Below are 26,080 nucleotides of genomic sequence, written 5' to 3' on the forward strand. Positions count from 1 at the left end.
TAAGCAAGATGCCCTAGGGACGCGGGTGGCGCTGTGGGTTAAACCACAGAGCCTAGGACTTGCCAATCAGATGGTCGGCAGTTCGAATCCCCGCAACGGGGTGAGCTCCCGTTACTTGGTCCCTGCTCCTGCTAACCTAGTAGTTTGAAAGCACATCAAAATGCAAGTAAATAAATATGTACCGCTCCAGCAGGAAGGTAAACGGCATTTCCGTGCACTGCTCTGGTTTGCCAGAAGCGGCTTAGTCATGCTGGCCACATGACCCGGAAGCTGTACGCCGGCTCCCTTGGCCAATAAAGTGAGATGAGCGCCGCAACCCCAGAGTCGGTCATGACTGGACCTAATGGCCAGGGGTCCCTTTACCTTTAAGCAACATGCCCTTGGGGAAGCTCTGGGGACATGGGCTACTCTCCTGCTCTCTTCCCATTCCCTTTCCCAGCTGGAGTCCTCTTATTTTTTCCCCCAATTTTTTTTTATTCATTTTATAACACAACTAAACAACCCAAACAGAAAAAAACAAACAATACAACCAAATTCTTGTCTTATCCTTATTGTTTCTAAACATTGTTAGGTGGGCTTCCCCAAGTCCCCCCTATCTGATTTTCATTTTACCTCATCTTTAGCTGTTTACAGTGGTACCTCGGGTTAAGTACTTAATTCGTTCCGGAGGTCCGTTCTTAACCTGAAACTGTTCTTAACCTGAAGCCCCACTTTAGCTAATGGGGCCTCCCGCTGCCGTCAGAGCACAATTTCTGTTCTCATCCTGAAGCAAAGTTCTTAACCTGAGGTACTATTTCTGGGTTAGCGGAGTCTGTAACCTGAAGCGTATGTAACCCGAGCTATCACTGTACATATATCATAATTTTTAACCATTTTTTAATCACACTTTTACCATAAAAATCTTCACATTTTATCACTAGGTGGAGTCCTCTTCAGTGCGTGATTATTATACCTTTGTGTGGTGCACAGTTCCAGATGGAGGAGCTTCCGCAGGAGCCCTTCTTCACTGTAATGTTCAGTTCCAAGGTGGGTGTTAGGAGTCCAATGGTCCGCATCAGGTTACTCATGGCTAGAGATGCCAAAGCAATGCTTAAATTGTGCTTTTCTAAAACAAGGCGGGTGGCGCTGTGGTCTAAACCACAGAGCCTAGGGTTTGCCAATCGGAACGTCGGCGGTTCGAATCCCCGCGATGGGGTGAGCTCCCGTTGATCGGTCCCATCTCCTGCCCACCTTGCAGTTCGAAAGCATGTCAAAGTGCAAGTATATAAATAGGTACTGCTCCGGCAGGAAGGTAAATGGCATTTCCGTGCACTGCTCTGGTTCGCCAGAAGCGGCTTAGTCATGCTGGCCACATGACCCGGAAGCTGTCTGTGGACAAACGCTGGCTCCCTCCGCCGCCATCGCCATCAACCCCTGCCACTTGCAAGACACAGGTAAGCAGGCACCAGGGCTCATGGTGCTCTTGAATCATTCCCCCCAAAAAAATATAGTCTGGCCCCCTACAAGGTCTGAGGGGCGGTGAACTGGCCCCCTGCTGAAAAAGTTTGCTGACCCCTGCTCAAGAGCCTCATTTCTTTCCTTTGCTGCAGTGTCAACCATTTTGCTTTCTTCAGACTGTACGTAACGCAGATCAGTAAACAGACCAATTTGTTGTGTTTACAGCCAGCTACCTGCCCAAGCCAGGCCCCCAGCAGTACCAGTTCCGCTATGTGGATCGCCGTGGGGAGGTGCGTGGTCAAAGCTCCCCTTTCCAGTTCAGCGAGCCGCGGCCCATGGATGAGCTCGTCACTCTGGAGGAGGCGAGCGATGACGGTGGGGGCACCGACATGTTGCTGGTGGTTCCCAAGGCCGCCCTGCTGGAGGTAACGTACTCCCAAGCAACACCCTAAATTTCAGAAGCCCCCTGACTGTTCAGCCTGGCGGATCATTTGCCCAACGGTGCCCATCATCCATAGCCCTTGGCTGTGCCGTTCAGTGCTGATGGCAGCTGTGAGCCCAGTAAAATCCACACAGGTTTCCCAACACTAAAATAATGACTTGGCCTTGAAAGCAACATGGTATGGTCTTTCCCAAACTGTACCACATCGGTATGCAGGAGGGAAATCGTATCTTTGAATTCTCCCTGTGGAAGCAAGTCTTCCCGTAGATGGAAAGCTAATTCATCTAGTAAAAGACTACGCTAATCTTCTTCTCTGTGATTTCCATGTCCAGCAGGGGTGTGTGTCTCTTTTAATAAATTTAGAGGACTCACATATCTGCTCCTTCAAGTCTATTTTTCCCATTTCATTTCACTTTTAATTTGTATACCGCCTTTCTAAATTACTATATTCAAGGTGGTTTATGAGCTCTGGAAACCACAAAAGAGACAGCAAAGATCACACACCTAACAACAACCTGATCTGATGATCTGATGAAAGCCATGATAAAAGCATAACTTTAAAATAAACAGCCTGTATCAAATAAAAGCAATATGCAACAATCCATTAGAATGTAATCGTAAACAGTAAAATTAAATATCGGCAAATAATTATTGAACTGTTTACACTGGACCATTACAATAATCACTAAAAACAAGTCACAATGCATACAAACCATACAAAAGAATCAAATTGAGGGGAAAAGGGACACACAGCTTATAAATATATACAGTGGACACTCAGGTTGCGAATGTTCACAACCCGCAGCGTTCACAACCCGTAGCGCTGCGTCTGTGCATGCGCGGGTTCTGATTCGGCGCTTCTGCGCATGCCCGACCTCCAAAACCTGGAAGTAACTTCCAGGTTTTTGGCGGTACTTCCAGGTTTTTGGCGTGTCCATAACCTGAAAAAACCCAACCTGAAGCGTCTGTAACCCGATATATGACTGTGTGTGTGTGTGTGTGTGTGTGTGTGTGTGTGTGTATATATATATCCCTGAGCTTCTGTTTTCCCAGCTGCTTCTGCTGTCCTCAAAGTCATGGTCTAGGAAAGGCTCCAGGACTGGAGGGTGGGGCAAGGCAGGTGGAAAAAGTCCTTACCTGACAACCAGCACAAAGTTTCTTTCCGCTCATCAGTTAACAGCCCAGAGGGGCTCTGTCATGCTGTTTCTTCTGAGCCATCTCTCAATTCCAGCCCTGTGTGATAGCAACATAGGGACAGTGACTTTAAGGTAGCGGCTTAAGCCAGTCTGCTGAACGTGTTCCCTGGCCTCTAATGAAGCCTCGCGGGTGTCTCTCCTTATATCCTGCACAGACACAGTTGGAAGAGAGCCGGCAGGAGCAAGGAGCCCTGCTGCAGGAGTCATGCCGCCTGAAGGATGAGGTTCAAGAGCTGAGAAGCCGTGTGGCGGAGCTGGAAGCAGTCCTGGGCACGCTTCGGGATGAACACACCAAGCTGGCTGCACAGTACAAGGCAAGAGAGGAAGCCCAGCGATCTGGGAATTCTCAATCTCTCCAGGTCCCGAAAGCTACTCAGGGCTAGAGGGGAATTGTGCCCTGTTCTCCTGCCCTGAGGTTCATTTCAAGGAAGGTCAAGGAACCTTCAGCTGAAATTTGCTATGACAGGGTCTGCCTGTCATAGCCCCTTTGTTAGACACGGGCAACTCCTCACGCTGTCACCGTGGCTCGTGGGATTCATTCCTTCATTCATTTAGATTTACGCACTGCCCTTCAAGCACTTTGAACGTTAAAATGTTTTAAATGCCATGAAGTACCTAATACACAAAATAAAAGCATCTGATCTGTGAAAATAACACCAAACTAGTCCGAGTAAAATGAATCAACGGAAGTTATAAAGCCTGGAAAAAAGAAAAAAGTTATTGCTTTAAAGACATCAGAGTAGTTGTTGCTCTTCAGATAGCTGGGGCAGTAATGTAGCGGGGGGGGGGCGTGAGGGACTGTTGGCAGTAGTGTAGCGGTGGGGGTGTGTGTGAGGGACTGCTGTCCAGGTGCAAAATTGGGGGGAGGGCGCATGCCACAAATTTCAAAAGAAACACAAACCACTTTGAGGGGTATATTTAGCAAACAAGTGGTGTAAATATGTCATGAAATTAATAATAATAATAATAATAAATGGCTGCCTCAGCTGTCCCCTCCCCAGCTTCCCTCTCCCTGCTGGGAACACCCTTTCCCACCACCATGACCACCACTGCCCCAGCCCTGACAGGAACCGCACATTAGTAGGTGTAATACTTGCCTTGCCTTGGGAGCCAGCAACCCACGCTACACCACTGATATGCTAGATTATGATAGTCTTTTTTTTAAATAGAAGCTGCCCATCTAGTTCCACTCTGATCCATCCATCTGACCCATTCATCTTGGCATCACTGTCATGCTAGCTCCTGATTCTTTTTCTTCTTGGGGCTGATCCCATCCAGTCAGGGATTCAGAGTGGACAGAATGGTGTCACAATGCCACCTAGCCAGACACCACCTAACCAATCAGCTTTAGTTGCATAGTGATATTACTGTAGGCAAGAAACAGCAAAGAAAAGTAGCAGCAACCTAAAGAAATGAAAAAAATAAGTAAATGGACGTGTGCTGAGAAGCCACCGAAAAGGGAGGTGTAGATTTCAGGGTGCAGAAAAGAAGTAGGAAGAATTTACGTGATGGTCGCCTTGTGCTCAGATACTACCCATGCCTGTAGGCTCTGTTTCCTTCCTTGGAAATACCAGGTTTTCTGCCACACACACGTTATCAGAAATATTGCGTTATGTCTCAAGCATGCACCCAATGCCATGAATGTTGCTCACTCCTCCATCTCCCCACACTACCAGGAATTATCGAATTCTTTTGCGGAAGTATCCGAGCAGAGAGATACACTAAGCCTCCAAGAAGCTGAGCACGTGGCCCGAATCCGAGAGCTGGAGGGTGACATCCAGGCCATGGGTGAGAAGATGCTGCAAAGAGAGACGGAGTTAGACAGGTGAGGGTCATGGCTCAATGTTTGGTGCCATATGGCCTAGTTGCCACGGCACCATGTAATTCCCTAAGCCTACCTGCCCACCATCAGAGTTGGCGGCCTCCACTATGGTTTACAAACTGAGCTGAGTCCATCAGAGGGTGCTAATCGTTTTTCCAGCCTGGTTCATACTCTGGCCCACAAGCTGAGTAGGTCCACTGCTTCTCACCCCACCCTCTCCTTTCTCCTTTTGGGCCCCAGAATGAAAGATACTGTCAAGTCTCTGCTGCGTGAACAGGAGCAGATTCACAACCAGCTCAAAGAGGAGAACGCGGAGAAGGAGCAGTACCAGGTGAGTGCTAAATCTCAGGCGTGTGGGCCAAATGTGGCCCCGGGGCCTCTCTGCCTGGCCCTCAGAATTCTCTCCAGGCCACACCCCTCCCTGGCCCTTGAGTGTTTCTGCCTGGCTAGAATGCATCCTTGCTTCCCTGGATGGAGGACAGAGCGGGGTGTGAGAGTGTGTGTAGAAGCTAGCCTACTACACAAAGGTAAAATTTGTGTCAGTTGTTCTTTGCCTCTGGACCTGCCCACTAGGGCTGGGCGATATATCGAGATATCATCCAAAACCGATTTGAACTCCATATTGATATATTGGTTTCATAGTTTTTGACCTGGCAATATATCACAAATCAGGATCTGTGTTAGGGCTGATCAATATAACATCCAAAACTGGTTACAAGTCCATATAATGATATTGGTTTCATAATTTTTGACCTGGCAATACATGATGTTTGTGTGTGCTATGCAAAAATCACAATGTGGGAAAACTGTGAAGCCAGCCCATGCCTCTACATAGCTCCATCTTTATTTCAGACATTGTAAATATATCAGTAAATCGTGATGTTTAGTTGGTGATATATCACAAAGTTGAAAACCAGCTCCATCCTTTTTCCAGGCATTGTTAAAATGAGTATATTGTGATGTTTAATGAAGTTGGAAACCAGATATCACCCAGCCCTACTGTTGGCGTCTACATAGCTCTATTCTTATTTTAGACAACATGATTTATTGGTATGTTTAGCTGGTGATAAATCACAGTGTTGAAAACTAGATCTCACCAAGCCCTACTGCTGTTGGGATGTGGACCCCAAAAGGCTTCCCAGAAGGGAATGAGGTCCTTGAGTAGACCCAATCGGAGAGTAGGAAATCTGAGTCAGTGGAAGGGCAAGTATTGCAGCCTCAACATTGTGACTACGACCTCCTTTCTCCTCCTCAGGTAAAGCTGCAGGCCTCAGAAGAGGAGAGCCGCAGCCTGGCCTCTGATCTGCAGGAAGCGAAGACCCTCCATGGGGAGAAGGTCTCGCAGACTCTGGGGCTGCAGGAGGACATCAGCAAATTGCAGCAGAAGCTGACGGCTGCTAATCGCCGCACCGTAAGTGTCGGGCAGCAGAATATGCAGAACCTCAGCAAGGCACTCTCTCTCCAAGGCAGTGGTGGTTACAGTGTTGGGCTTGGGAGACCAGGTCTCAAATCCCCACTCAGACATGAAGCTGGGCTGGGTGACCTTGGGCCAGTGACTGTCTCTCAGCCCAACCTATCTCACTGGGTTGTCATGAGGATAAAATGGAGCGGGAAAGGACCGCATATGTAGCTTTGAGCTCCTTGAAGGAAAACCATGAAATAAAGCAGTGGGCACTCAAATTTTCCCCTCCCACCCCCATTCTAAAGGTAAAGGGACCCCTGACCATTAGGTCCAGTCGTGGCCGACTCTGGGGTTGTGGTGCTCATCTCGCTTTATTGGCCGAGGGAGCCGGCGTACAGCTTCCGGGTCATGTGGGCAGCATGGCTAAGCCGCTTCTGATGAACCAGAGCAGCGCACGGAAACGCCGTTTACCTTCTCACAGTACCTATTTATCTGCTTGCACTTTGATGTGCTTTCGAACTGCTAGGTTGGCAGGAGCAGGGACCAAGTAACGGGAGCTCACCCCGTTGCGGGGATTCGAACTGCCGACCTTCTGATCGGCAAGTCCTAGGCTCTGTGGTTTAACCCACAGCGCCACCCGCATCCCTTTACCCCCATTCCAGAGGAGCTCAAAATAGGGTGAGGTAGAGATAGCCTGGGAAGTGGGGAAATAGCTGAAAATTGGGCTTGGATCCTGATAAGGAAGTTCACGGACCCAAAACCCAGATAGACTCCTGGTCCACCATAAACTCTTGCTCTGCCAGACCTTGTAGAGGAGAGTAGGGTTTGATTCTTGTCTCTGGGAAAGAAGTCAGGTGGTAGTCTCGGGTTTAGGAGAGTTGGGTATCAGTGGAGAAACAAGGAATGAGAGAGGGATTAGGGTGGGAGTAGACAGCAGGGTGGGACACAGGTGGCGCTGTGGTCTAAACCACGGAGCCTAGGGCTTGCCAATCGGAAGGTCAGTGGTTCGAATCCCCGCGACGGGGTGAGCTCCCGTTGCTCGGTCCCTGCTCCTGCCAACCTTGCAGTTCGAAAGCACGTCAAAGTGCAAGTAGATCAATAGGTACCACTCCAGCGGGAAGGTAAATGGCGTTTCCGTGTGCTGCTCTGGTTTGCCAGACGCGGCTTAGTCATGCTGGCCACATGACCCGGAAGCTGTACGCTGGCTCCATCGGCCAATAAAGCGAGATGAGAGCCGCAACCCCAGAGTCGGCCACGAATGGACCTAACGGTCAGGGGTCCCTTTACCTTTACCTTTACCTTTACCTTAGACAGCATGGTACAGCATGGAGTCCACCTCCCATCATCCCTGACCATTGGGCATGCTGGCTGGGGGCTGATAGGAGTTGGAGCCCAACAACACCTGGAGGGATAGCATATTGGCTCTCTCTGGATTAGGTTGTATATTGATTAGCGTCACTGGTGGTTACAAGGGGTTTGGGCCACTAGCTATTGTACCACAGTTCCCGCGAGGCCTCGCTGCAGGCAAGACATCCCATAATAGGGTGTGGCTGAAAATTTGCCAAAAAGAGAGAAAATTTCTGACAGATTTTTTTTCCCATGCTGCTCCCGAACCATTGGCAGAACGTCAATCCTTCCCTAGGGAATGTTTTGCAAAATGGCCTCCGTAATTTCACCATATATTTTGGCAGCAACTGTGTTTTAATAATCATTCAGTATTATTTTAATAGTGTTGAAGGAAGCAATAAGCTTGGCCCCCTACTCCTTCCAGTCCTCCTCTCTTTGCCCACTTCACCCACCAACGGAAACCAACTGTAAATAGTTCCATTCAACATGAAGTGAGTCCAACTTTGTCAAAAGAGAAGATTCATGGAAAGCATATTGGAGAACTTCACCTCCCCACTCCATCAAAGCCAAAATCCACAAACCCACACATCAGTTACACTGGCAGCAGCTTTTGAGGGTTTGAGGTGGGATATGATCCAAGCCCTACCTGGAGATTGAATCTGGCACCTTCTGCTTGCACTAAGCTGCCACGCTTCCCAAAAGTAGCATGGAGAATTCTGGGAGGTCGTATGGGCTCATCCCTACCCACGCACCCCCTTGTTGCCTCCCTTGCCCCACCTTTGCCCCATCCTGTCTCTACTCAGGTGCAGATGGAGTCTCTGTGCGAACAGCTGCGCTCCACACAGGACGTTCTGGCTGCCAGCCAGCAGAAAGTGGCTCTCTTGGGGGAAGAGTTGGCCAGCGTCGCCTCCATCCGGGACCGCACCATCTCCGATCTGCACAAGAGCCGCCTGGAGGCAGCCGAGATCAACATCAAGCTGGCTGACATGACTCTCAAGTGGAAAGAGGGCAAGGGCCAGTGGTGGAAGGAGAAGGCCACACTGTTGCAGAGCATGGAGGTTTGTTTGAGCCACCCCAGGGTTCCCCAGTCATCCTTAGTAGCTGATGGTAAACCCTATCACTTTGGCTGCCCGGGAGGGAGGCGAGGGAGGATGAAGGTCAGCGCAGTGCAAACTCGCCCTTGGGAGTTCTGCGTTGCTTCTGCACCATGCTGACATTTCCCTTTTCCATCTCAGTAAGTTGCAGCGACGCTGGTGATCAGGGGCGCGGCGTCCCATTTTGCCACCTGAGGTTGCATGGTGGCACCTGCAAAGCAGCAGTGACCACGGGAGGTTCCAGTGAGATCTCGCAGAGTGCATGAGATCTTGTGCGATTTTGGCGAGAGCCTCAGCCTGCCCCTTGCCAGGGATGGGAGGTCAGGGAAGCACTCTCAGCCCAATAGCTGCCACCTGCTTCAAGCACGCATTCAGCATTGTCTTCTGTTTTTTAGTGGGGAAAGGGGCAAAGTGCCATGGATGAAGTGGAACGTAGCATACGCAGATTCAATCATAGAATTGTAGAGCTGGAAGGGAACCCCAGGGGTCATCTAGTCCAACCCCCTGCAAAGCAGGAATCTCAACTAAAGCATCCATGACAGATGGCCATCCAACCTCTGCTTTAAAACCTCTAAGGAAGGAGAGTCCACAGCCTCCCAAGGGAGTCCGTGTCAGGAGCTTGGCCTACACATGAGTAGGACCCTGGTAGAGGCACATGCCCAACTGGCATGTTCCTTCCCTCCTGGTCGATCATTCGGGAGTTTCAGAAGCTTTCTTCTGCCTAAACATCACAGCGACCGATGCCAACCGACACCGGCACACTTAGGGATCCGCAGAGTTTGTGCAGTTGCGTAACAGACCTCAGCAACTCAGCATTTTGGCTAATCTACTTTATTTACATATAAACACACACGGAGCCCTGCAACATGGCTCCCTCTCCCTCTAGCATCAGACAGCAAAGCGAGAGAACAAAGGACAATAGTCCCACTTCACGGAACACAGTAACACAAACATCCTGTCTCCATCACTTCCCACTCTGTGGAGTCAAAACATACACTGTCATGTGATAGACAACAATCCCATAACTGCAATCACGGAGCAGGAATTCTAACAGACTGTTCCCCTGTCAAACAGTTCTTACTGTCAGAAGGCTTTTCCTGATGTTTAGTCGGAATCACTTTTCTTGTAACTTGAAGCCATTGGTTCAGGAGCAGGAGAAAACAAGCTTATTCCCTCTTCCATGTGACAGCCCTTGAGATATTTGAAGATGGGAGTCAATTCATTCATTGTACAGGGATTTTGATGGCAAGCCAATGGTCAGGGTGGAGGTAGGGAATCAGGAAACTCGGCGTTCTGTGTTTTCAAACATAAAATAATCCCCCAAGTAACTTCTTCCCTATAAGGCATACAGAGATGTGAATAAACATTTCCAGGTATGCTGAACTAGACAATCTGATTTGCAAACTAAAGCTACGGTTTAAATGCAGGGAATGAATGGGAGGGACATTCTGTCATCTCCTGTGTTACTTGTAGAAATCACGTTTTTGAATTGATAATAAATAATTTATTATTTATACCCCGCCCATCTGGCTGTGCTTCCCCAGCCACTCTGGGCGGCTTCCAAAAAAATATTAAAATACTGTAATACATCAAACATTAAAAGCTTCCCTAAACAGGACTGCCTTCAGATGTCTTCTAAAAGTCTAGTAGTTGTTGTTCTCTTTGACATCTGGTGGGAGGGCGTTCCACAGGGAGGGCGCCACTACCGAGAAGGCCCTCTGCCTGGTTCCCTGTAACTTGGCTTCTCGCAGTAAGGGAACCGCCAGAAGGCCTTCGGAGCTGGACCTCAGTGTCTGGGTAAAACGATGGGGGTGGCGACGCTCCTTCAGATATACTGGACTTTGGAACTGTGTGTATATATTTGACTTTGGAACTGTGTGTTTTAAATGTCGGCACGATTTCCCCTCCGATTTGCGGATTCCATCCACCCCCCAAAATGATTCCAAAACTAATGCATGATTACTTTGCTGCATTGGGGGATGAGTATGGGGTGGGGAGGAGTCCCCTCCAGCCCCTCCCCACCCATTCAGTGCAACCCTGTGGTCTCTGCAGGCAGAGAAGGACAAGATCCTGAAGCTGAGCGCCGAAGTGCTGCGCCTGGAGAAGAGCCTGCAAGAAGAGCGGGCACAGCGCCAGGTCTTGCGTTTGGAGTTGGCACAGGAACGTGACTCCAGTCTGGTAAACTGGGGCCCTGAGGGAGTTGGGGGGGTCCCCATTGCCCTGGGCGGGAGAAAAATAACAATCCCTTTGAGTTCTGATGGTTTCATTATACAGCACCCAACACCCGCCAGTAGAAACTACTTGCCCTTGTTTATTATTAGTGTCACCAGCTCAGGTCCATTAATTTTGGTGTCTCTGTTCTAAGCCTAGGTTGGTTCAATACAACACAGTGTCCTTACCAGTTGCAAAGCCCGCATCAGATACATTATACAGTGGTACCTTGGGTTACAGGCGCTTCAGGTTACAGACGCCACTAACCCAGAAATAGTACTTCGGGTTAAGAACTTTGCTTCAGGATGAGAACAGAAATCGCATGGCGGCGGCAGCAGGAGGCCCCATTAACTAAAGTGGTGCCTCAGGTTAAGAACGGTTTCAGATTAAGAACGGACCTCCGGAATGAATTACAATGGTACCTCGAGTTAAGAACTTAATTCGTTCCGGAGGTCCGTTCTTAACCTGAAACTGTTCTTAACCTGAGGTACCACTTTAGCTAATGGGGCCTCCCGCTGCCACCGGAGCACAATTTCTGTCCTCATCCTGAAGCAATGTTCTTAACCCGAGGTACTATTTCTGGGTTAGCCGAGTCTGTAACCTGAAGCGTATATAATCCGAGGTACCACTGTACTCTTTGGGGATGCTTTTTTTGCCTTCCCCTTTAGGGGGTTTTGAATTAAAAAACAAAAACAAAAAACCATTGTACTTCTACAAGCCTTGGGGTCCCCATCACCCAAATTTGCTGGCACCTCCCACTTCTGTGTGGATGCTGTCGTTTTGGCTCCAAAGGGATTGACACTCGCTCTCGAACATTTGAAATAGAAGGAAAGATGGTCAGATCCCAACAGGAGGAACGTAACAGCAGGTATTTAGGGGGCATTTGTTGGAGAGGGGTGAGGTCTGGCTCATAGTTGAAAACAGCCGAATCCTTAGGGATGCGGAAGACTCTGCAGATTGGATATTTGGCTCCACAGCCACTTCCAAAGCTGATGCAGTTCCAAAGCTGAGAGCCAGTGTGGTGTAGTGGTTAAGAGTGGTGGACTCGTAATCTGGTGAACCGGGTTCGCTTCCCCGCTTCTCCACATGCAGCTTCTGGGTGACCTTGGGCCAGTCACACTTCTCTGAATTCTCTCAGCCCCACTCACCTCACAGAGTGTTTGTTGTGGGAGAGGAAGGGAAAGGAGAATGTTAGCCGCTTTGAGACTCCTTCGGGTAGTGATAAAGCGGGATATCAAATCCAAACTCTTCTTCTTTTTCTTCCTTGGCTCGCCACCCACCCTGCGCTGCATCCCACCCACTGCCTTAATATTCTGGAATGTGCAAACTCTCGCTTTTGCCCCATCAGGTGCAGGTCTCTGAGAGCCGTCGGGAACTGCGAGAGCTGCGAGCTGCGCTTCAGGTTGCTCAGAAGGAGAAAGAGCAGCTCCAAGCCGAAAAGCAGGTTGGTGAGAGGCTGTCTCGGAAAGCTTGCAGAAGAGGTGCAAAGGGCAAGAGCAACCAGAAAGCACAAGTTTGAGAAAGAGGGGAAAGGCAACCGTGGGTTGTGTCCAACCTAACACAACATCGTGGCCCCTATCAGGACCCTCCCTGCCCTCGCACACCCCCTAAATCTGTTCAAGGGGTTGCCCTTGCAGCCCCTTTTGGGGAGGGTATGGAATGAGTGGGGGGGGGAGGAGAGGAGAAAGTCCCATTGTGCAAGTGGAAATGCTTGCGCTGACAGGTCACATTCGCTGGATGCTGCCCACAGCCCATGGCTAGAACTTGAACACAGAACTTGATTTGGGGACATGTCCACCACATGTGGAATAAGGTTCCTTCGTTTTGTTTCCATCTCCAACACATGTTGCTGTTATTTTCATCCAAATTAGCAAAAATAAATAAAAATAACAGCATTATGTTGTGGAGATGGAAACAAAACGAAGGAACCTTATTCCACATGTGGTGGATATGCCCCATTTTTGAGACATGATCTATGAGGAATTAAAAAGAATGCTAAAACACACATTTTTAAAGAAACCTGAAGCTTTCCTACTAGGCATTCTAACGTTTAGCATCCCAAATGAAAATAAAAGAGTGTTTCTTTATGCGATAACAGCAGCCAGAATGCTAATAGCAAAATACAGTGGTACCTCAGGTTACATACACTTCAGGTTACATATTCCGCTAACCCAGAAATAGTGCTTCAGGTTAAGAACTTTGCTTCAGGTTGAGAACATAAATCGTGTTCCGGCGGCGCGGCAGCAGCAGGAGGCCCCATTAGCTAAAGTGGTCTTCAGGTTAAGAACAGTTTCAGGTTAAGTATGGACCTCCGGAACAAATAAAGTACTTAACCAGAGGTACCACTGTACTGGAGCAGTGAGTTAATACCAGCAAAAGACGAGTGGCAATTAAAATTACGTGAGTACCTGAAACTAGCCAAAATGACAGAATTAATAAGAGATCACTCAAGTGACAAGGTAAAAATGGAATGGGATTGCTTTAAAAACTACCTGACAAAATATGGTTCCAAAAACAATATTTGGTTGTGCTTAGATTAATTTCACAGATATAATAGGAAAAACTGGTTTTAATACACGAATACAGAATATTTGTCACTTAAGAGAAGTGTTGAAGCCGCAAAGAGATAGAGAGAAGTCATCTAATATAGCAGGGATTCAAACTAGTTTTCTGGAACAGAAAGAAAGTGACTGTAAAGATAGAATGGAAAGAAGGATTAAAAATGTATTTCTTTCTGAGAACCTGTAGAACATTCAAATTAGTGTTTGTATCTTTTGAACAATTTTGTTCTTGACTAATTCTTTTTCATTTTTTATTATTTATCAATTTTCTTTCCCCCTCCTTTTTTGTTTTTTCTTTTGATTTTCTTTTTATATTTTTTCTTTTCTTTTCTTCTTTTGTATTTTTTTTTATTTTTATTTTTGGATATCTGGAAGTAATGCTTAATTTATGCTTTCTCTGTAATTTTTTAAAAATGCAATAAAGTTAATAATAATAATAATAATAGTAATAGTAATAGTAATAGAACTTGATCCCAGAATGTGGGAGGTGTACGGGGATGCTCTTTAACAGAAGGTGGGTTTCTGCAGTTGGTGCTGACCTTTTCCCAATTCCCTGCCCCTCAGGAGCTGCTGGTATACATACGACGCCTTGAAGAGCGTCTGGAGAAAGTGGCCGACGAGAAATGGAGTGAATCTATTCTCTGCGATGAAGAGGAGGCAGCGCCAGAGACTCCTGGTCAGTCTCCCCGCCACCCTGCCTCGATTTGCATGCCCAATTACACGTACCAATCCCCATCTCCACTCAGTGTCATGGCAAAAAAAAAAAAAATCGTTTTCTTTTTACAGCTTGAAAGCTCTTTAGATCCTAGAAACCCAAACATCTATTAGCTCAGAATTCCCAAGTGCCAAACCACCACCGCCTTGCCCCCAAATCCCAAGGGCCCAAGTAGGGGGCCTCAGACTCTAAGCTTTTCTCCTTATTTTTTTAAGTAAATCCCTAGCCCCCCCCCCCCCCGAAATGAAGTGGGTACCCTTCTAAGCAGTTTCTATGAAATGAATAAGGTTGGCTGCTCCCGCCTATTGGTATATTTAGCCAATAGTGAAGTCACAGCTATGATTGATGAGTAAGTTGTTTGGCCACCAGCCAGTAGGAATCTCTAGAGTCCTAAAGGGCTGGTGTCCCATCCCCCCAGTTTAATGCACTTTTGCTGCTTCTCTCTTAATTTTAAAAAAAGAAATCCAACAAGTTAAGCCTTTTCTCATATGGAAGTACAATTACAGAAAAGGCTTCTCTCTCTAATTTTGTGTTATGCATTGCCCGTGGCAACCATGTTGTATTGTGCAACAGCTTCCCATAGCATCCATTTTGTGCCTCCAGCTGCTCAGAATTCAAAAGGTGCCCCCTGATCCAAAAAGGGTGAGTGACCCCTACCCTAAAGCAGGCACCCCCAAACTCGGCCCTCCAGATCTTTTGGGACTACAACTCCCATCATCCCTATGTAACAGGACCAGTGGTCAGGGATGATGGGAGTTGTAGTCCCAAAACATCTGGAGGGCCGAGTTTGGGGATGCCTGTCTGAAAGGTTTTCCTGAGGGCCAACATCTAATCTTTTGGCGTCTAAGCAACCCAACACCTGAGATTTTTCCACCTGTGCCTGAAGCGGCCTGGTCTAATTTTGCATCCTAAAATAAATTATTTGAGAGAGACGGATTTGCTTCTGGAGCCACAACCTGGCAGCAACTGCACCATTGTTCTCTAGGGAAATTACCGTATTTTTCGCTCTATAGGACACACTTTTTCCCCCTCCAAAAATTAAGGGGAAATGTGTGTGCATCCTATGGAGCGAATGCAGGCTCCTTGGCTTCAGCAATAGCAACGCGAAGCCTCCGAAGCGCAGAGGGAGCGCTCCCTCCACGCTCCGGAGGTTACGTGTTGCTTTCGCCTGAAGCCTTTGGAGTCCAGTGGGAACTCGCGCTGCTCTCCAAAGGCTTTGGGTTCCTTTTGCTGAAGCCGGGAGAGCAATACTCTCCTGGCTTCAGCAGAGAGGGAGAGCTGCGCAGTGCCCCTTCAGCGAAGCGGGAGGAGAAATGGAAGGGGCTCCGTTTCTCCTGCCGCTTCGCTGAAGGGGCGCTGAGCAGAGAGGGGAAGTTTTTTTTTCTTGTTCTCCCCCTCTAAAACAAAGTGTGCCCTATGGTCGGGTGCGTCCTATAGAGCGAAAAATACGGTAACTCTGACACACACACACACTTTCACCCTTGACCGTGTGTTTTTGTTCTCCCGTCCCTTCTCCTACACACCTCCCAGGCTCCCTGGACTCGCCGCTGTCCGACTCTGAGGATGAGTGTCCCGAGGACATGCGCCTGCCTGCGCAGCTCGGGTCCTACAGTTTGTGTGACAACCGGGCAGCTACTACCACTCCGCCTTGTGCCCGGGGACCCGCTCACACCGTGGTGATCAGCCAGCCGGCACCCATTGCCAATCAGATCAAGCAGCCGCCCGAGGATTCCAGTTCCGACTCGGTGAGGCCCTGGGAGGCAGAGAAGGGTGCAAGTCATGGATCTGGCCAAACTTTTATGAACCTAAGAACGGAAGAATTTCCTTGCTGGTTGTGGCCAAAACTCCATTTAGCTAGTGTGTTGTGTTAATCAGCAGCCAGTCAGATGCTCCTGGGAAGCTCTCAAGCAGAGCATGTTAGAGAATGCAGAAGTTCTTATTTTAGCTAGCGCAAGTGGAACCTGAAATAAACTGTTTCAGTGCAGACTGCTCTTGTTCACTGCCAGCCAGCAAGCCCTTTGCCACAACACTCCATTCCATCCCTCCTCCTCCTTGCTTTTCCTCCCCACTAGGGCTAGGCGGTATATTGATAACAGTGGTACCTTGGCTTGGATTACAGTGGTACCTCGGGTTAAGTACTTAATTCGTTTCGAAGGTCTGTTCTTAACCTGAAACTGTTCTTAACCTGAAGCACCACTTTAACTAATGGGGCCTCCTGCGGCTGCCGCACTGCCGGAGCACGATTTCTGTTTGCATCCTGAAGCAAAGTTCTTAACCCGAGGTACTATTTCTGGGTTAGCGGAGTCTGTAATCTGAAGTATCTGTAACCTGAAGCGTATGTAACCTGAGGTGCCACTGTAGAACCATTTTGGATTACAACCACGTCAAACCCTGAAGTGCGTGTCTTTTTTTTTGGATTACAACCCTTTTCTCCTTTTTTTTGGGGGGGGGAGGCCCCATTGGTGAAAGCGTGCCTTGGGTTACAATCTGTTTTGGTTTACAACCGGACCTCCAGAACGGATTATTGTTGTAAACCAAGGTATCACTGTATATCATCCAAAACCGGTTTGAAGTCCATATTGTGATAATCAGTTTTATAATTATTGACCTGGCAATATATTGCGAATCATGATACGTATGTGTACTTATGCAAAAAATCGTGATGCAGGAGAAACTGTGAAACCAGTCAATGCCTCTACCTAGCTCCATCCTTATTTCAGACATTCTGATATATCAGTATATCACAATGCTTAGCTAGTGATATATCGCGATGTTGAAAACCAGATATTGCCCAACCCTACTCCCCACCCCACCCCCCAATAGTCAGTCACCACTCTTTAGCCACTGAGCATGCTCATTCCTCAGTGGTCTGTTTTATGGGAGGTGGGCAAAGGGGTATTTAACCTCCCTAGTTTTTCTGTTTTCCAAGTATACATTTGTAATGCTGCAAACCTCAGGGTTCCCCCCCCCTTGCCCATGGCCCAGCCTGATTATATACCTCCCTTTTATGTGCGGCTAGCAGGTGGCACTGTGGTCTAAACCACTGAGCCTAGGGCTTGCCGATCGGAAGGTTGGCGGCTCGAATCCCTGCGACGGGGTGAGCTCCCGTTGCTTGGTCCCTGCTCCTGCCAACCTAGCAGTTCGAAAGCATGTCAAAGTGCAAGTAGATAAATAGGTACCACTCTGGCGGGAAGGTAAACAGCATTTCCGTGCGCTAATCTGGTTCGCCAGAAGCGTCTTAGTCATGCTGGCCACATGGCTGTACTCCGGCTCCCTTGGCCAATAAAGTGAGATGAGCGCCGCAACCCCAGAGTCGGCCACGACTGGACCTTAACAGTCAGGGGTCCCTTTACCTTTAGTGGCTTCTCATTTGCTCACATATGCAAGAGAAAACCCAGGACAGCCTCCCCTGCCAACCTAGGCATGCCGTCATCTGTTTCCCCTAAGTGATGGGCAAAGGAAGTTGGGGGCTGAGCTGCGTGGGGTTGGCAGAAGCCAGGCCTGCTTCTACCTCTTCTTACTTTTTTGTTCCATATTTAGGAGGCTGAGGACGAGAAGGCAGTGCTGATGGCAGCTGCCCAGAGCGGTGGCGAAGAAACCAACCTGCTCCTTCCAGAGCTGGGCAGCGGCTTCTATGAAGTGGCCAGGTAACGGCAGCTAGGATGCTCCCGAGTCTATCTTGACTACAGTTCCCCCTTTTCAGAGCGAAGGCTGTACACCAGTGGTGGGGGACCTGTGGCTCTGTAGATGCTATGGAGCTCCAGTTCAGGGATGTTGGGAGATGTAATCTTAACATCTGGAGGTCCGCAGGTTTCCCAGACCGGCTTGCACAGGCTCTTAGTGAGCTAGCCCCTTGAGATAGGGTGTGTGCATGCATATGTCTAAAAATGGGACTGTACCTAACGTGACGGCCCCATCAGTATCTCCAAGAATCATGCACCTTGTCTGCTATCGCAGCAAGCTACAAGACTCTACTCTACCCTGGGTTTGCATGGCGTAGTCCAAGGTTTCCCAAACTTGTGCTTCCAGCTGTTTTAGGACTACAACTCCCATCATCCCTAGCTAGCAGAACTAGCAGTCAGGGATGGTGGGAACTGTAGTCCAAAAACCGCTGGAGGCCTAAGTTTTGCAAAACCCTGGTGTAGCCCCATGCCAAAGCAACCCCTGCCACCCCGAACCCAGCCAAGACATCATTTTGCCAGATTTCCAGTCCCACAACGTAGCACTTCAGCAGCTCATTTTGCACTGTTTCCTCTTTCTCCCTCCCTCTGTTTGCAGTGGCCTGACAGGGCGGCAGATGTCGGAGCCGGGGGCTTGCGGCATGGGGGTCTCTCCCTTAGACCTGCCCTCGCCGGCCCATTGGAAGGAGTGCCCCATCTGCCACGAGCGCTTCCCGCCCGAGAGCGACAAGGAAACGTTGGATACACATGTTGACGGGCACTTCTTTTTCAGCACCCATGACCCCTTCACCTTTGAGTAACCGTTTCTCTCCCCCCCCCCCGAACCCCCTTCCTCCCAACCACCACCATGCCCCTTCTGTTTCCCCTCTCTCTTCCATGGGAGCCAGGCTGGGCATATATTCACTCCCTTCTCCCTTGATAGTGAGATTGCTATGAGGAATGCTTTGCCCCAGGAAGGGTAGCTTCAGATGCTAGGTGGTAGCAAGGGACTCCCAACTTCCTGGAACGCCCTCTCCATGGTCAGAGTCAACTTGCATTAGGAGCAGCAAAGTTAGTTATGTACACACACACACACCTATATGTGCACACATTAAGCCAAGTTGAGTGTCAGTGACTGAAAGCTCAGAAGTTAAGAGCGTGTCTTCATGGCACCCAGGGTAGGCACATGTGTGCTGGGGGGGGGGCAGAACGCGCCAGCCTCGCCACCAATGCAACGCCAGCCCCGATGATCCCAGCCTTGCAGAGTGGCTCAGGGAGGGTGGCGTGAGAAAGACACAACAGCCTTGCACCTCTTGATCCCAGGCTCACCCTTGCTTTGCAAGACTGGGACAGAAGAGCACATGGCTGTTGTGTCCTTCTCATGCCGCCCTGCCGGTGCGGGCTGGAGGGGCAGCGTGGGGAGGGTGCAGCGGGGCAGGCAGGCGCCCTTTGGTGCATGCCCGTTGTGCCCTCCTGACGCCCTGCCAACCCTCTGCTGTTTTGTGAGGCTGGGATATGGGATCAGACCCGCAAAGCAGCACAGGGCTGGCAGGGGCAAATTGCACCCTCCAAAAAACGGCACCCAGGGCAACGGCACCCCTTGCCCCCCCCCACGCTACACCTCATGAGACCCTGTTTACTCACAGCCAGTTATCCTGCGATGGCAAGCTTGTTTGAAAAAGGGGCCGTCAATCCCTGGCAAACTCAGAGGCCTCTTGGCTCTCCTCCTCTTGCTCATCCTGGTGAAACAATAACAAAGGGGTAGTTGACGAGGCATCGTCCATTGGACTCCAACTCCCATCAGCCCCGGCCAGCCTGGCCAGTGATGAAGGGTGATGGGAATTACAGTAACAGCGATAGCTGTTGGCTGCCCCCACCCAAAACAGGCCTTGCAAACGGTTGCCACCTTTTGGTGGGCAGAGCTCTCCGTTCAGCGGAGATTCACTGCAACCTCAGCGAAAGGGTGTCCTGTGATTCTTTGTTCATGCAACATGGGTTGCTTGTTCTTTTAACCACAGAACGCTCTTAAAATGGTAAGCACAGCCTCATAGTGTTGGGCGGTTCACACATGAATCGCCCGTTCCCGGAGGTGGTGCTATCATCCTCACATCCTTTTGCAGTTGTAGCCTGGGGACAGAAGAGTCACTGGGACACGTGGCATTTCAGTATTCCACTCTGAGCACCAGAATGCCAAAACTTCACACAATCATGCATGGTGACACATGCACATGGGTGGGTTTCTCACTCAAAGTCCATTCGCTCCAGCTGTTGGCCCTGGAAGTGGGGGAAGCAACACGGGTCAAGTTGTTCAGGAAAACCCAAAACACATTTTAAGAATTATTGAACTGCTAAGCCCCATGGGCACCATGACTGCGATCCCTGCACTGATAAGCTTAGAACCGGCTTTGGCCATGAGTTTGAAGCATACTGTATACATGGTGGTAAAGGGATTCATAGCGCACCCACAAGTACACATAACATGCACCCGTCTTAAGACCCTTGATGGGGTCTGGACGTGTGCCATCCTCCCCACACACTTGAGATCTCAGTCAGAGGCCCTCTTGGGGAGTCCACACCTTAGCTCTGTCTCCTCTGTAGCAGCTTCATGCCTTCGGAACTCCCTCCCACTAGAACTGTGGCATGCCGCAGGGTTTTCAGAAGGCCTCTGAACCTGTTTTGCATTGGCCAGCCTTCCTCGAGTAATGTTGCCCCTTTAGTTGGATCGAAGCTGGAATGTTACGGAGGGTTTTGAGTGTGCTTTATCTTTTTTCTTTTCTTTTTTTTGTAACACTGGTTATATATAAATACATATAGCTGCAGTTATGTTCTTTATTGTTCTAGACGTGCTTGACATAAGATAATTTTTAAATAAATGAAGAGGGAGAGGGAAGGATATATCTTCGCAAGGAGAGGGGCTTTGGGGTGAAGCAAATGAGCAGGAACCGCGCGCCCCCCTGCCCCCGAATAGCAGCATCCCAGACTACAGGTTGAATGATTTGAGCGCTCTCCTCCCATAGAATGCCCCCTATGTGTACAACATTTACATGTCAGGAATAATGGAAGCCGTCTTAAGCAGAGTCTGCCCGTTGGTCCACCTAGTTTAGTTCAGTACTGGCTGCGCTGTTTGGCCGCAGCTCCTCAGGGTTTCAGGCAGGGTTTTCCCCGAGGGATTGAACCTGGGATTTTATGAATGCACAGCAAGATGCCCTCCCACTCAGCTGTAGCCCTTCCCAAAAGTAGCTGGACCCAACTCCACAACACGCCCCCCCCCCTCCAAGGCCATAGGAAGCTGCCTTATATTGAGTTGTCAGACAATTGGTCCATCTCACTCAGAAATGTCAACTCTGACTGGCAGGTTTCAGACGGCATCTCTCTCTCTCCCCCTCACCCCCTTCCTAGAGATGTCTAGGATCATGGGTCAGCAAACTAAGGCCCAGGGGCCGTATGCAGCCCAATCGCCTTCTCAGTCCAGTCTGCAGACGGTCCGGGAATCAGCGTGTTTTTACATAAGTAGAATGTGTCCTTTTATTTAAAATGCATCTCTGGGTTATTTGTGGGGCCTGCCTGGTGTTTTTACATGAGTAGGATGTCTGCTTTTGTTTAAAATGCATCTCTGGGTTATTTGTGGGGCAAAGGAATTCGTCCATCCCCCCCCCAACAAAATATAGTCTGCCGCCCCCCACAAGGTCTGAGGGACAGTGGACCGGCCCCCTGCTGAAAAAGTTTGCTGACCCCTGCCTAGGACTGAACCTTCTACATAAAGAGTGGGTGGTTCACGGCTGAGTTACAGCTAGTGTTCCCCTAGCGAGGATGGCATTTCCCTGGTCAGAGTATGTATTCCCCACTCTTCCCCGCAGTCTGAAAAGGGCCAGCCCAGTCACAGATGCCTAGCAAGGTTTCTGTTCACCTAACCTTTAATTCTTGAGTGTGCGTGAGCAGAAAGCAAACAGATGGCTGCAAATGAACAAATGTGTGTATTTATCGTTCTAGCTATAGCCCATACTCCAGCAATACCCAAAAGATTTTATTGCTTGCATTTATATGGTATATGGCATTGTGTGTGTGTGTGTGTGTGTGTTGTTTTGTTTTAAATAACAACTAAAGCAACCAGGGTAGCAGACACATAAATTAGAATAAAGCAGAGAAAGACTTCTAATAAAAACCTTCTGTATGCCTCAACACCGCCAGGGAAAGAAATTATATAAATTCCAGGCAGTTCCCCTCCCCCTTTAAACATGATCAATATATTTCCTAAATGTAGCTGCTGCCTTTGCATAAGTAGCTAAACACTAAGGTTATTTATTCCATGATAATTCAAGCTCAGAAAATAATCCAGCAATATTATTTAAACTTTGGGGGGAAACAGGAGCGCTAGAGTGATGCGGGGTAAAAGCCATTCCTTTCTTAACAAGGAATAAAAAGTAGTGAAGTTCACTCACAAGTGGTATTTTTAAATTAAAGATGAATCCACACGCTGTTGATCAGAGTGGTGGTCTGCATCCCCCTGCCCCATAATAAATTGGGCAAATTGTGCACATTTGCAGAAGCAGCAAAGTAATTCTGCATCCACAATAAAGAACAGCAAATCTTTGGATTTCAGAAGCAAAGGCCGGATTGGGCTACTGCAGGAAAGACAGTGCAGCAACTAATTTATTGCAGGGTGCAATAAGAAGAGCTAAAAACATGGGCAGCATTTGGGAGTTGCTTTAAAAAAGAAATTAAGGAATCTGCATTGTGTAGGGTGCAGAGTTAGAGACTAGGCATCTTAGTCCTGATTATCAGAGTTGTGTGTCCTACCCAGCCCATATATCCACATTCCTCCCCCCAAAAAATAAATTAGGCAGAGTATGAATATTTTTGCACCATTGGCACAAATTCTCCTTCCAGAATAAAGGAAAGCAAATGGGGTTAAATTTCAGAAGAGAAGCAAGAAAAGGTGACTACGGGAGAGAGAGAGAGAGGCTAGTAGCACCTTAAACGATAGGCTGATTCATCAAAGCATGCATTTTAATAGGGAAGAGCCCGCATCATCAGAAACAGTACCAAACCACTGTGGGATCTTTTCAAGAGAATGAGAAGGGCAGAGAAGAGCATGGAGACTGATGCCGCAGCAGAGGGATGTTAGTCAAGAGTAGCCACAGAGGAAAGTTGTGGAGGGAGGATGCCAAAGACATACCTGGGCAGCCAGAATCACATTCATCAGCCTACCTTTGCCATCCTAGGTGCCTGAAACGTGGAGAGCTTTGGGGTTTTTCTGAGCTGGGATCCACTGATGTGCAGAATACACACGAAATGGCTGTGATGATCCCCATTCTAACATGGAGGAAACCCAGTTTCTTTAAAAAAAAACACATTTGGCATGTCTGGGCTATTGTGCAACAGGAAGATAATGATCATGAGTGTGTGTGTGTTTGCTTGCCAGTACACACAGGTTTGGGACGCTGGTGGCGCTGTGGGTTAAACCACAGAGCCTAGGGTTTGCCGATCAGAAGGTCGGCGGTTCGAATCCCCACCACGGGGTGAGCTCCCGTTGCTCGGTCCCTGCTCCTGCCAACCTAGCAGTTCGAAAGCACGTCAAAGTGCAAGTAGATAAATAGGCACCACTCCGGCGGGAAGGTGAACAGCGTTTCCGTGCACTGCTCTGGTTCGCCCGAAGCAGCTTTGTCATGCTGGCCACATGACCCGGAAGCTGTACACCGACTCCCTCAGCCAATAAAGCAAGATGACCACCACAACCCCAGAGTCGGTCACAACTGGACCTAATGGTCAGGGGTCCCTTTATCCTTTACCTTTACCTTACACACAGGTTTGACATGGGCAGGACATGTGGGATTTCTTTTGTGCCCAATTTCCACAAAACAGGCATCTCCACTATGGTCACAGTTAGGTGTGTCATTGGTGCCATGGGGAGCTGAGTCAAAGGTTGACTCTGACATACCATTTCTGGTTGAGCAGTTATTCCCCAAGATCTTCCTGCCTCCGCTGAAACAGGAGCAAAACCCACATCTAGCTGCAGTGATAGTCAAAGCTAGGAATACTAGTCTGCCCCCCCAACCAGACGACCTTGTCGTCTCCCAGCCTGGTTCCCATTGTTGGGCAGTTGTCTGACAGCCAATCTACATGTGTGGCCGGCCTGTACCATTTAAACTGCAGGAGGGGAATTACACCTTTGAACTCCCTGCTCACCGAAAGCTAGCGTGGCAGGGAGAACGATTCAGTTGGAGCCTTCCTCGCTTTCTGGTAGTTTCTGCAGTTTTTGGGGGGGAGAGCATTTTGAACACTTCAGCAGTCTGAAGTGATACCTTAAAGCAGTGTTTCCCAGACTTGGCTCTCTGGCTGTTTTTGGACTACAGTTCCCACCGTCCCTTACTACTGGTCCTGCTAGCTAGGGCTGATGGGAGTTGTAGTCCAAAAACAGTTCGAGACCCAAGTTTGGGAAACAGTGTCTTATGGGGAAAGTTGCACGCTCCGATTCTGCTGGATGTTTCAACGGGCTCTGAGACCAGTTTGGAGTCCAGAGTCCCTGATGGCTCATCACATGGTGGTTGATGATAGCAGATTTACACCGTGGAATTGTACTCTGTGAGAACTGCCAGAAGCAGAGAAGGGATGAATGAAGAGGTGACCCTCATCCCCCAGTCATAGTTCCTTAAGTAGACTTGGTTCCCTCCCCTTTTTCCTTCCTGTTTTGTTGTTTTTAAGAAACCCTTTCTCAATAGTGCCCTGCCACTGCCTCTCCAAACTACCTACTGGCTGCTGCTACTGCATGCATCTCCCTTCCAGTACATTTGCACCCCTTGCTGGGGTCCCATTGTGTTTGGTTTATTGGTTCCCTCCCTTTTGATCCCTCCCCATCTCATCCCTGTACATATACCCTCTGGCTTCCCCCCGTTAGTTGAGCTTTGCACTGGCTTTCTGCTAATTTTTGGTTGCAAATCCTTCATTTTATTCTGCCTGTTCTTCCTGGCGTCTGTGCCAGGCCCTGAGAAGAAGGATGCAAGGCTTGTATGCAGCGGGAGAGAAAGGTCGCATCCGTGGCACTCATTTAAAGCACTCGTAGGCCGTCTCCTCCCCTCTCAAAAAAAAAAAAAAGAATGCTGGGAACTGTAGTTAAGAGTGCTGACCTCCCGGAACTACAATTCCCAGAACCCTTAAACTACAGCTCCCAGGATTCCCCATTAAAGTGGTGTAGGAGGGCTTTAAATGCATGGTGTGGACATGACCAGAGATGGTGACTCTCTAGCGACTGTGCCTTTTGGGGAGGTTGTGACACCTCTGTTTGCTTGCGCGGGAACCTTTTGATTATGTGACGCATTTGTGGCTGCGAGCTCTTCCCACCTGCTTTTTCCCCACCCAGTGGTTGGTTTGTTTTTTACTGAATATAATAGTCAATGGCGAAAAGTTCAAAGCAATAACCCTCTTTCCCCTCCCCTCCCTCAACATCTTGACATACCCCCAAGTCTATGTATAGGGTGTACATATATATATTTATATTTATATTTATATGACATGTTGCAGCTATTCTAATAAAATGCGGCTTCTCTGCAACAACCTGCCTATCTTGTCTGTTGAATATTGTGGTTCCTGGGGGAAACACACACACACACACACACACACACACACACACACACACACAGACAGACACAATGTTCCTTGGCTCCTCTCTCTGTCATCAGTCCTGCCCAGCTTGCTTCCAGCGCCTGGAAATGACATCATCCATGGATGCCAGCAGGCCACAAGTTTTGCTGAGTGGGAAAAGCAAATATTGATAGTGATGGAGATGCAGTCAGTTTTCATATGATCAAGAGCAATACCTGGGTTTTGCCACCATGAAATTTGCCAGTACCAGTTCCCATACCTATAGCTGTGGAAACGAATTGACTAATTGAGCTTGGATCTAGCCTCCCCTGCCCTGTGGAAATATTATTATTATTATTATTATTATTATTTGTCAGGGCTGCTACCCAGTCCCAGCTCACATAGGACCACGTTAGCCAGCGTTCACGTTAAAAGAGTCTTTATTGGGTTACAGGTTCCATTTCCAAACTGCAATGTGCAGCCCTACGTCTTCTATGTCAGACCGGCGAAGACCCGTCTGAGTCTCCGCCTCTAGCACACCAGCTTAATACCCTAGCCTTGCTCCACCTCCTGCGCCTTTCCTTCCGTCTCTGGGTCCTTCTGCCCCCCGGGGTCT

General features: G+C 48.8%; 1 protein-coding gene across 3 annotated transcripts in view; it reads left to right on the forward strand.

The window, feature by feature from the left end:
* The window catches only part of CALCOCO1 (calcium binding and coiled-coil domain 1), a 46,570-nt gene extending 21,133 nt beyond the window's left edge, over positions 1–25,437 (forward strand). For all 3 annotated transcript variants that reach the window (XM_082212488.1, XM_082212487.1, XM_082212489.1), the window contains exons 3-15: positions 921–1,026; positions 1,663–1,862; positions 3,231–3,389; positions 4,752–4,900; positions 5,138–5,228; positions 6,153–6,308; positions 8,450–8,704; positions 10,793–10,918; positions 12,300–12,395; positions 14,077–14,188; positions 15,758–15,972; positions 17,768–17,874; positions 18,506–25,437. In XM_082212488.1, coding sequence (XP_082068614.1) covers positions 921–1,026; positions 1,663–1,862; positions 3,231–3,389; positions 4,752–4,900; positions 5,138–5,228; positions 6,153–6,308; positions 8,450–8,704; positions 10,793–10,918; positions 12,300–12,395; positions 14,077–14,188; positions 15,758–15,972; positions 17,768–17,874; positions 18,506–18,707 — 1,974 coding nt within the window. In that variant the 3' untranslated portion in view covers positions 18,708–25,437. The remainder of the gene's footprint in view (positions 1–920; positions 1,027–1,662; positions 1,863–3,230; positions 3,390–4,751; positions 4,901–5,137; positions 5,229–6,152; positions 6,309–8,449; positions 8,705–10,792; positions 10,919–12,299; positions 12,396–14,076; positions 14,189–15,757; positions 15,973–17,767; positions 17,875–18,505) is intronic.
* The last annotated feature ends 643 nt before the right edge of the window (positions 25,438–26,080 follow it).

The sequence above is a fragment of the Podarcis vaucheri genome (assembly GCF_965113315.1).
Source record: "Podarcis vaucheri genome assembly, chromosome: 2".
Lineage (NCBI taxonomy): Eukaryota > Metazoa > Chordata > Lepidosauria > Squamata > Lacertidae > Podarcis > Podarcis vaucheri.